General features: G+C 37.4%; 1 protein-coding gene across 6 annotated transcripts in view; it reads right to left on the reverse strand.

Moving 5' to 3' along the window:
* The window catches only part of Rsph4a (Radial spoke head protein 4a), a 148848-nt gene that overhangs the window by 9604 nt on the left and 126330 nt on the right, over positions 1-12914 (reverse strand). For 5 of the 6 annotated variants that reach the window (XM_090370838.1, XM_090370834.1, XM_090370836.1 and 2 more), the window contains 2 exons: positions 4838-4955; positions 1868-2025 (listed from right to left, as the gene is read on the reverse strand). In XM_090370838.1, coding sequence (XP_090226964.1) covers positions 1868-2025; positions 4838-4955 — 276 coding nt within the window. Of the gene's footprint in view, positions 1-1867; positions 2026-4837; positions 4956-12914 lie in introns of those variants that run through there. The other variant, XR_016546795.1, reaches the window with a different exon arrangement.

Here is a 12914-nt window from a genome sequence, read left to right on the forward strand (position 1 = left end):
AGAGTCACCTACAACAACTAGTTTCTTAGGGACCAGGTATTCTGCCTTGGGGTTGCCGCTGTGTTGCGTGATGTTCAAGTGCAAGTTCTCGCATTGATGTGGGCAGTTCTGAGCTTGATGGGCCTCTCAATTTAAATCCTTTGAGGGCATCCACCCTGTTCTTCAAGCTCTCATATAAGCCCATAACAATGCTGAGTTGGCACTTGATTTCCTCACACTCCTTACATCGTGCACACACAAAGACATTCCCCTTGGCAATATCATGTCCTGTTCCTGATTGCTCCACAAACATCAAACAATCAGTGCATTTCAATAGACTGTGATTCAGAGGACAACTGCCCCGCCCTCAGTTCTCCCCTGAGCCACAGCACTTCCATTAGTTTGAGCCTTTTGCTTTGCTGCTCTGGTCTGAGTCATGATTTCTATTCAAGTTCAATAAAATTCCAATACAAAATATAGCCCTAAACTTATATTCCAATGCAGTTATAACACTATACATATGTATTTCGGTATCAAATATTATCTCCGAATTATGTTATATGACTTTGTTATCCCCTGTCAACTTATATGTATTAATTTATGATGTCAGGTCACTATATTTATTTAGTTAAAAAAAGTACAATTCAATTGACAATGAAATTTAATAAGATTAATAAATTTTACTGATTAATTGATACTACTATACTCACTATCTAGTTTCCGTGAAACCTTACACTATCTAGTTCGGTGCACACGTATCGTATAACAACGATGGCAAGTTACGAACGGTTAAACTACGGACACAAGGTATTATTTACTTTCCAAATCACACTATCTCAATTCAAAATAAACAACGGAGCTTGACTAGGTCTATAAGCTACTTATAGAAAATAATTTAATCTAACACAGTTAAATCAACAAAGCGGCTAAATTTAATTAAAAACCTTGCATTCGCAGGAGTTGCAAAACTTGTCCAACACATGGATTTGATACCCTTACCGATACTAAGTAATAACCTAAAAAATCTCTATCTAAATTCAAATTAAACCCAAGTATTGTTACTAGGAATATAAAGCAACTCTAAAAAATAAATTAATATGCTAATTTAAGTCAATAAAAAAGCAAAAACTTTTCTATTAGCTGAAGCCGTAAAAACTTCACCTGTTTGTGTGTACTCTCACATTTTTCAACAGTTGTTGTGGAAGTTGACAGCTTTAATAAATTCAAGGAAGAACTGGACAAACTTTTGGAGAAAATGGATGGGTGAAAAGGGAAGGTTTTTTTTTTATGCTGTTTAAGCTTGCTTTCTTGCATCATATGCCTCTACTATTGCTAATGCTAATGTTACAAATAAATAAAAACATGTTATATATATATATATATATCTACATATATCAGAAGTAAATAGCAACATATTTCCCCTTCAGACACAGTGCTGCTTACTGAGGCAACCTGTGTCAACTTGCTTTGAAATATGATATTGGTGTTCTTAACTACATAGAGAAATGTGGCTTCTGCTAACTCATGTATTACTATTGTGTTTAATGTAAAAACCATTTGTTTTACAAATGGTTTATACATTAAACATGTATAAACCATGCATTAAACCACGTATATATTCAGATGTATAAACCATTTGTTTTACAAATGGTTTACACATCTGATTAGTCAATGCTAATCAAAGTCAATGCTTGATTACTGTAATTTTGTCTACCATATAAAATAAGGATTCCTGCTAACTGTAGTGTGGTGTTCTAGTGTTTAGCATTTGTTTCAATGTTTGGCCATATGGCAATTCACATTATGCTGTTAGATTCCCATAGCATGCTATGAAATCAGCTATTAAATAACTTATTTAAATTAATCAAATAAGATTTAAATATAGTACCTTCAGCTTGTTCTAATGATGATTTTGGGGTGATATCAATATGTTCTGTTATTTCTGGCCCTTCTGGATATTCATTCTGGAACTCTAAGCATAATGGCGGACTATATGGATGTTCTAAAAACTTTATTCCATATCCTATGTATATATTGGCAAAACTTCTGTGGAAAAAATATTTCTTAAGTACTAAAAATAACTACATTAACAAGTTTTATTAATAAAAAAAAAGTAATTCCTAACAATCTAAAAATTATTCATAGAAAAGACTAAAAAAATATTTTTGAGATTTAAAATGATACATATTAGAATTCACATCAGAATTTAGGAGATTACATGTTGCATATATGTTAAAATAAGAGATATCAAAAATTTAATTTTATTCTAAATGTGACATTTACATTTAATTATTCTTAAATGTCTCTTAAACTGGGTTGGTAGGTAGTCAATCTCAGGTGGAGGGAGTAGAGTTTTTGGTGCGAGTTGTTCCAGATTACCCACACAACTGCGAACAGGACAGTGAACATACTCTTTTATACAGACATTACATACTGTTACAATATAGCTTAAGATTCTAATTCCCTTAAAACCAGTAAAACAATTAATGAATTATCTTAATATCCCACTAAGACTTGAAATTGCCAAAGCTGTATCTCTCTTGAGCACCCCACCTTGAACATATCATATACCACTGTGTGACCTTTCATTCGCAGCTTGGGGAAAACACATCTTGTCCCAACAGAATATAGTGCAAATACATACAACATTGAGAACTCGGCATAGTGAGTACCCATCAATCTACATGGATGGGTCTAAAACTGACAGTTGTGTTGGTGCATCAGCATTATTTCTCAATATTACCATAGCCAAGAAACTCCCTACTGAATGTAGCAGCTATACTACAATATTCTGTGCTATCCACATGGACTTAAATTACCCACTCTCAACAACCATATGGCACAGTGTTATACGAGTATATACAGATTCCATTAGTGCTATTCAAGCTATACAGAACAAAACAATAGAATTGAAGAATGATAACCCCTTAATTTTAAAGAGATCTAGGATACTCTGACTAAGTTAAAGCAGAAGAAACAACAAGTTCTCTTCTGTTGGATCTCTGATCACACTGGAATTGCTGGAAACGAACATGCTGACCTAGCTGCCAAAACTGCTAGTGATCCTACAGACCAATCCTTTACTACACCTGCATCTGACTATAAGTTCATTATAAAGAAATGATGTCTTGAACATCGGCAACACATCCAGCAGAGTCAACCTGATAATAAGTTACTTCATATAAAAAAAGATCTCAAACCATAGAAATCCAGTATACGTGAGAACTGACATGAAGAAGTCATATTAACCTGATTACAGATAGGACACACACACACACACACACACACACACACACACACACACACACACACACACACACACACACACACACACCTTTATCTGCTTGCAGCCACTGACCCACCACAGTGCACAAACTGCAACACCCATCTTACTGTCCAACGTATACTCATTGATTGGCCCATTTACTTTTAAAGAGATCTAGGATACTCTGACTAAATTAAAGCAGAAGAAACTGTGAGCAAACTCTCTTTACCTCATTTTCAGCAATGAACACTCTGAATCACTCATCTCCTAGCAGATACACCACATGTGGACAAAATCTTTACTTTCCTCAAACAGATACAACACTATAAACTTCAGCTGCAATTCATATTGATAAAAACAGTGCATTGAACTTTACCATAGTTAGGTGGATTATGGCCATGTTGCCCTTGCACTGTAAAGCCCACAAACGAACAAACAAACTCTCTTTCACATAAAGTTCATTGTATGACCATAAGTATTCAGACAAACTGCTTTGTGTGGCCATTGGGCCACCTTTGGCTTGTACGATAGTCTCAATGATTTTCAGGTCTGTTTTGAAATAATTCAAACTTTTGGTGAAATGTTGATGGGGTGTTGCAGGTGACTGTTAAAACAAAATGCAGACAGCACAACCAAATTAAATAATCATATCAGCTAAATAAGCATTCAGAAACCTATTAATCATGGAAAGCTATTTGTTTTGGCCACTCAAAATTTCAATGGCTCATCACTTGTAAAATAATAAGAAAAAAAAAGATGTTTCCAGTACGTGTTGCATTATATAAAATGGAAACCTCTGCAACTGTCATGTTTATCATACATTTGAGCATTACATTAAAATTACTTTTTCTATAATATTCTTAGGAAGCAATTGTTATTTTTGTACCCTAATTTATAGAGAATATAAAGAAGAAAGAATATCAAATATTCTTCTGAGCTATCAGAGAGAGAGAGAGTTATACCCTTATTTCTGTTTTAGGTCAGTGAAGACCTTATTCTCAAATACCCAAGTTCCTTCTGCTTATTACTAGTTTCAATATCTCAGAGTTTTTCCAATTCTTTGCACACTGAAGATTTTATAGTTTAAGGCTCATTGATACACTGATGCATTTTGTTTGGAACTGCCTTCTTAAAGTTCTGCTTTACTGATAATTTTGCATGCTTATATATTTTCACCATTCTACAATATGATACATTAAATGCAAATCATTATGGAATGCTGCATAAGTAGCATGCTGCTATCTGAGCCAAACTGTACTGTATGATGGGATGTTATAAGCTTTTGCTAGGAGAAATACATGGGTAGTCTTGGATGCAGAGTAGCAGACCCACATATTAGACAGTTGATATGCAACAATCAAATTAGACATTCTGAAGGAGGTGTAAGGATTTACAGGTAAGTGCAAAATATTGTACAGTTATTACTCAAAAACTACACATCTTTAACTGATGAGATGGAAAAATAAATCTCATTTGCCATAATTATAAATAACACAGATTTTAAAATCTGCAAAGAATTTTTAATTAATCTCGATGGAATTTTATTTTATGGTGTAGATTAAAAAACAATTAATTATAAATTTTCTTACTTACCGGCCAGTACCATATGTATAACTACCAGGCCAGAGGTTTGATCTAATAGCTGCAATACCAAACTGATGTAGTAATTTAGAACTCTGAAATAAAGTCCAAGCAGGAAGATTACAGTAACCTGAAATAAATTTAAAAAAATAAAAAATAAAAAAAAATATATATGAAGTAATAAAACTGTTTTCTTGGAGAACAATAATTCTAAGTGTTTAAGTTTACACACAGCCTATTATAAAAATTTTCAAGATAATTTCAAGATTTAATATTTATCATTAAGCTATTTACGATAATAACGGTAGATATCATGCAAAAATTTTTCCATGATCACATTTGGCATTCTGTCAGTATTATGTCTGTAAAAGTTCATGGGCTGATTTGCATGATGTGCAGGCTGAAAAACCTGGAATATTTATGGTGGAAAAATCTCTACTCTCTTCATTTGCTCATTATATACTGTCATAGAAGGGTTTAGAACAAATTATAATATCATAACCAGGCATATCTATGACATTGAAACCACTGTAGTTGTGATGAAGGAGCTGAAGTCTGGAATGGATCAGAAAGGCTAGAAAGATATATTAACTTATTAATATATTTGTATTTTTTTAAATTTTCATTAGGCCCCATCCCAAACCAGGATGAATGCTGGGGCTAATGATTTATTTTTGTAGTTACATTGTTTCTGTAGTTATACCACTGATTGCAACTTATTTATAAATTGATCCAAAGTCAGCTTGAGTAGGAATAAAACTAAAAGTAATTCAGCAAAGAGAAAATATGGGGATAGGAAACACGAGGGAGGGGAATGATGCGATGAAGAATGCATTCCACCTATCAATAATGAAAAATGGAGTGGCTACTCATAACTTTTTGATGAATAAGCCCAAGTTCAGTATAGACTCATCAAAAACATGTTGATCACTGAACGTGTAAAAAAAAAAAGAGAGAAAAAGAGTAAATATGAAGGATTTTATGAAGACTGTTCTGATCATAATTTTTAATGAACAAGTAATGCTTACTATTATTACTTAATATTACTATTATTACTTAATATTACTACAAATAGTAATGCTTACTATTTCTAGCTGAGCTGTGGAATTCAACTGCACAGTTGCATATGAATGACAGCCAATCAGTTTTGCTTATGTAACAATGGACATGACCATTTTTTCAGCTTGGTCTGTACTTGTTAACAGGAGAGACTGCTTCTACAGGGATGGGATACACTTAAATAGAAAGGGTGCAAGAATGTTTGCTGATGCTATCGAGGCAATGTTAGGTGGGTCGGAAAACTGCTAGATTGGGGGGATACAAGGACTAATAGATTAACAGTAGCCACTGGCAGAGGTGAAAGTGATTCTTGCACTGCTTCTATTGGAATGAGCCGCAGCCTGGAAAATAAGATGCAGGATATTTCAGAGACTGCTGGGAATCATTGGGGTACAAGTAAACACATGGGTTGTGTTAGGGTAGCTAAGAAAAAGAACAGGTGCATGTATACTTGTGTGTACACCAATGCTAGGAGTTTAGTAAATAAATTTGATGAATTTGAGGTATTGCTCAAAACATCAAAGGCAGATATTGTGGGGATTTCAGAGACGTGGTGTCACACAGATATAAGAAATGCAGAACTGGAATTTGGGGAGTACAATGTCTACAGAAAGGATAGACAGGATAGGAAGGGAGGAGGGGTTATGCTATTAGTTAAAAAACACATAAAATCCAAGGAAGTGAAGCCAGTCGACATCGCTGGACAGTGCAGTGTCGAGTCAGTTTGGTGTGACATAAGCATTGGGAGATCAAAATTGAGAGTAGGAGTGTGCTATAGGCCTAATGACTCTGATGAGTATAATAAGAAACTGTTCGGAGAAATAGAGTGGGCCAGTAAATCAGAGAATCTTATAATGGGGGATTTTAATTTCCCAGATATTGACTGGAATTTGGGGGCTGGTCACTCACACAGTAGCAAGGCTTTTGTGGATTTATTGGATGATTGTTTTCTACATCAGCATGTTCGGGAGGCAACTAGAGGGAGTAATACTCTTGATTTGATTATCAGTAGTGATTCTTCATGCATTAAGAATCTGCAGATAAATGAACCACTTGGTGGCAGTGATCACAGTGTGCTGAAGTGGGAGTTACTCAAAGAGGTAACTACCATTAGGGGTAAAGGGAAGGGGTATTGCTTTCGTAAAGGCGACTACAATGGACTGAGACAGTATTTAAATTCTATACAGTGGGATCAACTGATGATATTGCCAACAGCAAATTCAAAATGGGAAGCATTCAAAGAACTTATCGTGGAAGCTACTAGGCTTTACATACCAACTAAGAAATATTGTTCAAGGTTTAGGCCTAAATGGTTGTCAGATGAACTAATGAGGCATATGGCAGAGAAGAAAAATGCATGGGATACATACAAATTAACACGTGACACGGACGCCTATGATAGATACAAGTTGATCTGTAACCAAGTTACAAAGGAGGTTAGGCAGGCGAAGGCAGATTACGAGAGATCCTTGGCAAGGGATGCGAAGAAAAACAGCAAAGAGTTCTTTACTTATGTAAACTCTAGAAGGAAGGGGATAAATCAGATTGGTCCACTTGAGATCGATGGGTCAACTGTTGATGACCCTGCTCGGGTAGCTAACAAACTAAATGAATATTTTGCATCGACATTCACACATGAGGAGTTATTCAGCGAGGGGAATGCCAGAGGTGTATTCAACTCAAGCAGTAAGCTAGAGAATCTTGTAATAACTGAGAGCAAAGTGGAGGAGAAATTGTTGAAGATAAACACAAGAAAGGCACCTGGGGTGGATGGGATCTATCCAGTTATATTAAAGGAGGCAGCAAAGGAGGTAAGCAAACCCTTAGCCATAATTATGAGAGCTTCCTTGGACTCAGGGGAGGTACCCATTGACTGGAGATGTGCAAATGTGACCCCAATTCACAAAGGGGGATCAAAGGCTGACACAAGTAATTATAGACCTGTGAGTTTAACTTCTGTTCCCGGAAAATTAATGGAGGCACTGGTGAAAGAAGCACTGCAGGATCATCTAGACAAGACTTCAGTTATAGCTAGGACACAGCATGGTTTTGTTAAGGGGAAGTCTTGCCTGACCAATTTGATTGGATACTATGATGCAGTCACAAAAGAACTGGATGCAGGGAATAACTTTGATATTATATACTTGGATCTTAGAAAGGCTTTTGATACTGTTGCACATGGAAGACTGCTGCACAAATTGGAGCAGTGTGGCATTGGAGGCAAGTTGCTGCTATGGATAAAGGGGTGGTTGAGGGGGAGAAGACAGAGAGTGGTAATCAATGGACACTGCTCATCGTGGACTAATGTTATTAGTGGAGTCCCTCAGGGTTCAGTATTGGGGCCTTTATTGTTTTCTGTATTTATAAATGATATTGATGATGGTATATCAGGCTTAATGTCCACGTTTGCAGACGATACGAAGGTTGGCAGGGTTGTCAAGGACACTACTGACACTATGCTGCTGCAACAGGATTTGGAAAGGTTGAGCAGATGGGCTTCGAGGTGGCAAATGAAGTTTAACATTGACAAATGTAAAGTACTACATATGGGAAACAGCAACCCCAGAGCAACGTATCAACTCTGTGGTACTACACTGACAGTGGTAGAGAATGAAAGGGACCTGGGGGTGGTGGTGCAGGCAGATATGAAGTTCTCTGAGCAGTGCAGACGAGCTGCAAGAGTAGCTCATGGTGTATTGTCAATGATATATAGGAATTTTTCTAGCAGGGATAAGGAGGTGATTATTCCCTTGTATAAGGCAATGGTCAGGCCACACCTAGAGTACTGTATACAGGCCTGGAGGCCTCATTTCAGGAAGGATGTAGAGCTGCTGGAACGAGTACAGAGAAGGGCAACTAGATTGGTGAATGGGACAATGGGGTTCTCTTACGAAGAAAGGCTTAAGTTTTGCAAATTACAGTGTCTGGAAACTAGGCACCAGCGGGGTGATCTGATAGAGGTGTACAAAGCCTTGAATGGTTTGAGCATGCTCAATGCTGATGGGATTCTTCCTCTAGCTCAGAAAAATCACCTGAGAGGGCATAAATTCAAATTGAGGAAAGACAGATGTAGGATAGATGTGCGGAAATTTGCCTTTAGCCAGCGGGTGGTTGGTGGGTGGAACAGACTTCCATCCCTTGTCGTGGAAGTTGATAGCCTAAATAAGTTTAAGGCTCAGCTGGACAGGTATTTCGAACGAACAGAGGGGTGAAGTGGAAGTGGTTATTTTTATTTATTTATGTTACTTTTTTTTTTTTTGGCTGATGCTGCATAAGCTTGCTTTCTTGCATCAAATGCCTCTACTAATGCTAATGCTAATGCTAATGCTAATGACATGCGAGGAACAGTATGCTGCTCTGAAATTTGGTTTATGTCACAAGAAAACATCAACTAAAGCATATGAAATTTTAAGAGAGGCTTATAGCAAATCTACACTTCCATATAGCAAAGCTTGCAGGTGGTTTAGAATATTTCAAGATGGATGTGATTCAGTCACAAAAATTAGCAGTCCTGGAGCTCCAATTACTGCTGTCACCACAGAAACCATAAACACTGTTTTTCTAATTGTGAGAGAAATCATCGTATAAGAGTAAGGCAACTGGTAAAGATATTGAGAATATCAGTAGGAAGCACACACAGTATTCTCCATGACCTTTTGAATATGACACGTGTTTTTGCGTACTCTGTTTTAAGACTACTCATACCTGACTGAGCAACAGCAAGTTCACATAGAGGTTTGTCAGGAGCTGCAATGGATGGTTACTGAAGATGGTGAGCTTCTGGACAAGATGATAACAGCTGATGAGACATGGCTTCATCATTTCTACCCAAAGAGTAAGCAACAAAGCTCTGTTTGGAAGTCCACAGCATTGCCAACACCAAAAAAAAAGCAAAAGCTGTGGCTTCTGCAGGAATGGTTATGGTCAACTCTTGTTTTGACATTCAAGAAATGGTTTACCAGCATGTTATTACCATTACTATTACTATTATTATCTATATGGTGCAAGGAAGCCTGAGGCTTATGCTGCACAAGCCACCCCTAAGAGAGAGAGACAGAGACAAAATAGAAGGGAATCACCAAGAAAGAGAAGAATGATGATATCCAGCTCAGGACCCTGGGTGTGCCAAGCCCATACTCACCAGTTGTGAGCCACTGGGGTTGCCACATCATATAACTGTTATGGGACCTTTCTACAGAACTGTATTGCACACTTTGTGGAATCACATTCATTGCAAATGGCCACAAATGTATGCAGGTAGGTGAATGCTGCATTATGATAATGTGAGACCCCACATTGCTCATATTGTCATTGAGTATTTAGCCAGCATGAATGTCAAATGTGTTCCTCATCTGCTCTTCAACCCTGACCTTGCACCTGCAATTTTTTTTTTTTTATTTCCAAAGTTAAAGGAGGAAGATGCAAAGAAAACGTTTCCAGTTGTCAGAAGAAGTTGTAAAGATATTGGAGTCGATTCTCAAATTGACTCCAATATCTTTACAACCTTTTGAAACACATGTCAAAAAATGGCTTCCACCATGTTTTTGAAGAATGGTATTGATGTTGGAGTAAGTGCAGTTGATCAAATGGGGACAATCTGAAAAAGTACCATAAAAATATGGATGATTAATAAAGGTATGTTGTGAAAAAAAAAATTATGATCATTCTTTATTGAACAATCTTTGTATTATTCTCAATGCCCTCTCCAATTCTTCAGTGACTGCAAAAAAACTGAAATAAAACAGTTTATTGCAAAGTAGTAAAAGTTGTGGAGTTTACTTCAACACAATGGGTTGAAGGCCTTGAATGGGTTGAGCACGCTGAATTCTGATGGAATCCTTCCACTTGTTCAGATTACGAACCTAAGGGGGCATAAATTCAAATTAAGAAAAGACAGATGTAGATTAGATGTGCGGAAATTTGCCATTAGCCAGCGGGTGGTTAATTGCTGGAACAAACTTCCATCTGTCGTTGTGGAAGTTGATAGGTTGAATAAATTTAAGGAGGAACTGGACAGGCATTTGGAGGGAATGGTGTGATTTTTTTTTTTTTTTTGGCTGATGCTGCATAAGCTCATACACTTGTTTTCTTGCATTAAATGCCACTGCTACTACTACTACTACAAGCATTGAAAAACTTCGAATATTTCTTCCTCTTGCTCAGATTATGAACCTGAGCTGGCATAAATTCAAATTGAGGAAAGAGAGTTATAGAACAGATGTGGGGAAATTTGCCTTTAGCCAGCAGATAGTTGATTGCTGGAACAAACTTCCATCTATTGTGGAAGTTAATAGCTTAAATAAATTCAGGGAGGAACTGGACAAATGTTTAGAGGGAATGGATGTGTGAAATTGTTTTTTTTTCTGGTTGATGCTACATAATCTTGCTTTCTATTACAAGCCTCAATTACTATTACTACATTGTAATTGGCTTCTCTGGCTTCATTTTCTGCCTACACTAAAGCTCATGGCAATTTTAAACCAGTAATTAATCAAACTTCATTTTGAATAGGTTAAAAGTAGAAAACTTGCTTTTAGCCTAAATGGTTGGGTGGGCAGCCTTGTCTCTTGCTAAAGCTATTGGCCACAACTTTTATCCATCTATACTCCCATCTCTGTTACAACTTGATGGTTCTATTGCATCCTCAGCTAAAATAAAGCCAATTTATGAGCATCCTACTTGTCTTCTTACTCTTGTATTTTTGATCAAGGGAAACCACATGATTTAGAAGAATTCTGAATAATCTTGATGCCAAAAAAACTCTATGCTCCTGTTATGCATCGCCTTTTTACATTTTCTTATTCCACTGGCATTTATTCTTATTCTGCTTGGAAATTTGCTAACATAAGCCACTTGCTAAAAAGGGTGATAAATTCCTCCATCCAATTATACAGCATTGCTCTTTCCTCTACTCTTTCTAAGGTTGTCACAGACATTCTCTCAGATATGCCAGACAAGCTGTACTTGCTACCTGGGAGTCTAAAACGCTGATGGAATTGATATTCAGGTGACACTCAAGTCAAGTGGACCCAATTCCGGCAAAGTCCGGACGGTCTGTGACAGCCAAATCCTCTGCTTGCACCTTCACGATGGTGGGACTGTTAGTAATCCTTGGTATAACCCCCATGCACAAGTACATGGTGGGTGACCACCCAGGTGTGAACCAACGTAAGCAGGGGTCGAGGTGTGGCGCCCACACCACATGGAGGAACGCCACCCCTCTATGTTACCAGGCAGTACTAGGTGGTAGATGACTCTCATCAACCGGTGAAATACCACCACTTTGCTTATTGGAGGCTTGAAGTGGTGGAACCCATGTTTAGTCTCTAGAGGTAAGTTCCAGTCAACCCTTCCCCATCTCTTCCATCATGCAGTACGATTGATGACTTTTGAGGTTAGGATGAACATCGTGGCGAGATCCAATATTCCTTACATTTCGAGGGTACAGCTCTAAAACGGTGTTCGCAGGCCAGCCACTAGTTAGTACACCGTACTGAACCTATTGAGAACTCTCTAGGAGGCTTCCGGATCAGCTAGTGTATAATCTTGCTACCTCTACTCTGCCAGATAGTGACTGGAGGGAGTCCGAGTAGTGTGTATGCGGGGAGCATTGTTGAGGCCACGTTATGTCAAGGATCTGGGTATATTCTTACCACATGTATGCCATATCCAAAAATTTCATTACTTCATACAGCATGTCCCACCCACTTTTTCTTACTACTGAATACACCATGAATTGTCAAACTAATAGAGCAAGCTTATCTGCAAAAAGATCTAAAGACTTCCTAATTCATTTCACAAATATACGTGGTCTCAATTCTAATCTCAACGATGTCCATTTCCACTTGCAGTCTGCCAAACCTCATGTACTTTTTCTGACAGAATCTCAGTTATCGGTTGATTCAACTACTGCTCATCTCAGATGCCCAAATTATTCGCTGTATGATTCCTTTCACCTCAAAGGTGGTACTTGTGCATATGTCCGTTCTGATATTCCCTGTCAGAGACTTGGCAATTTGGAATCTCCTCT

The sequence above is a fragment of the Mastigoproctus giganteus genome, chromosome 3 (assembly GCF_048544385.1).
Source record: "Mastigoproctus giganteus isolate SK-2022 chromosome 3, ASM4854438v1, whole genome shotgun sequence".
Classification (NCBI taxonomy): domain Eukaryota; kingdom Metazoa; phylum Arthropoda; class Arachnida; order Uropygi; family Thelyphonidae; genus Mastigoproctus; species Mastigoproctus giganteus.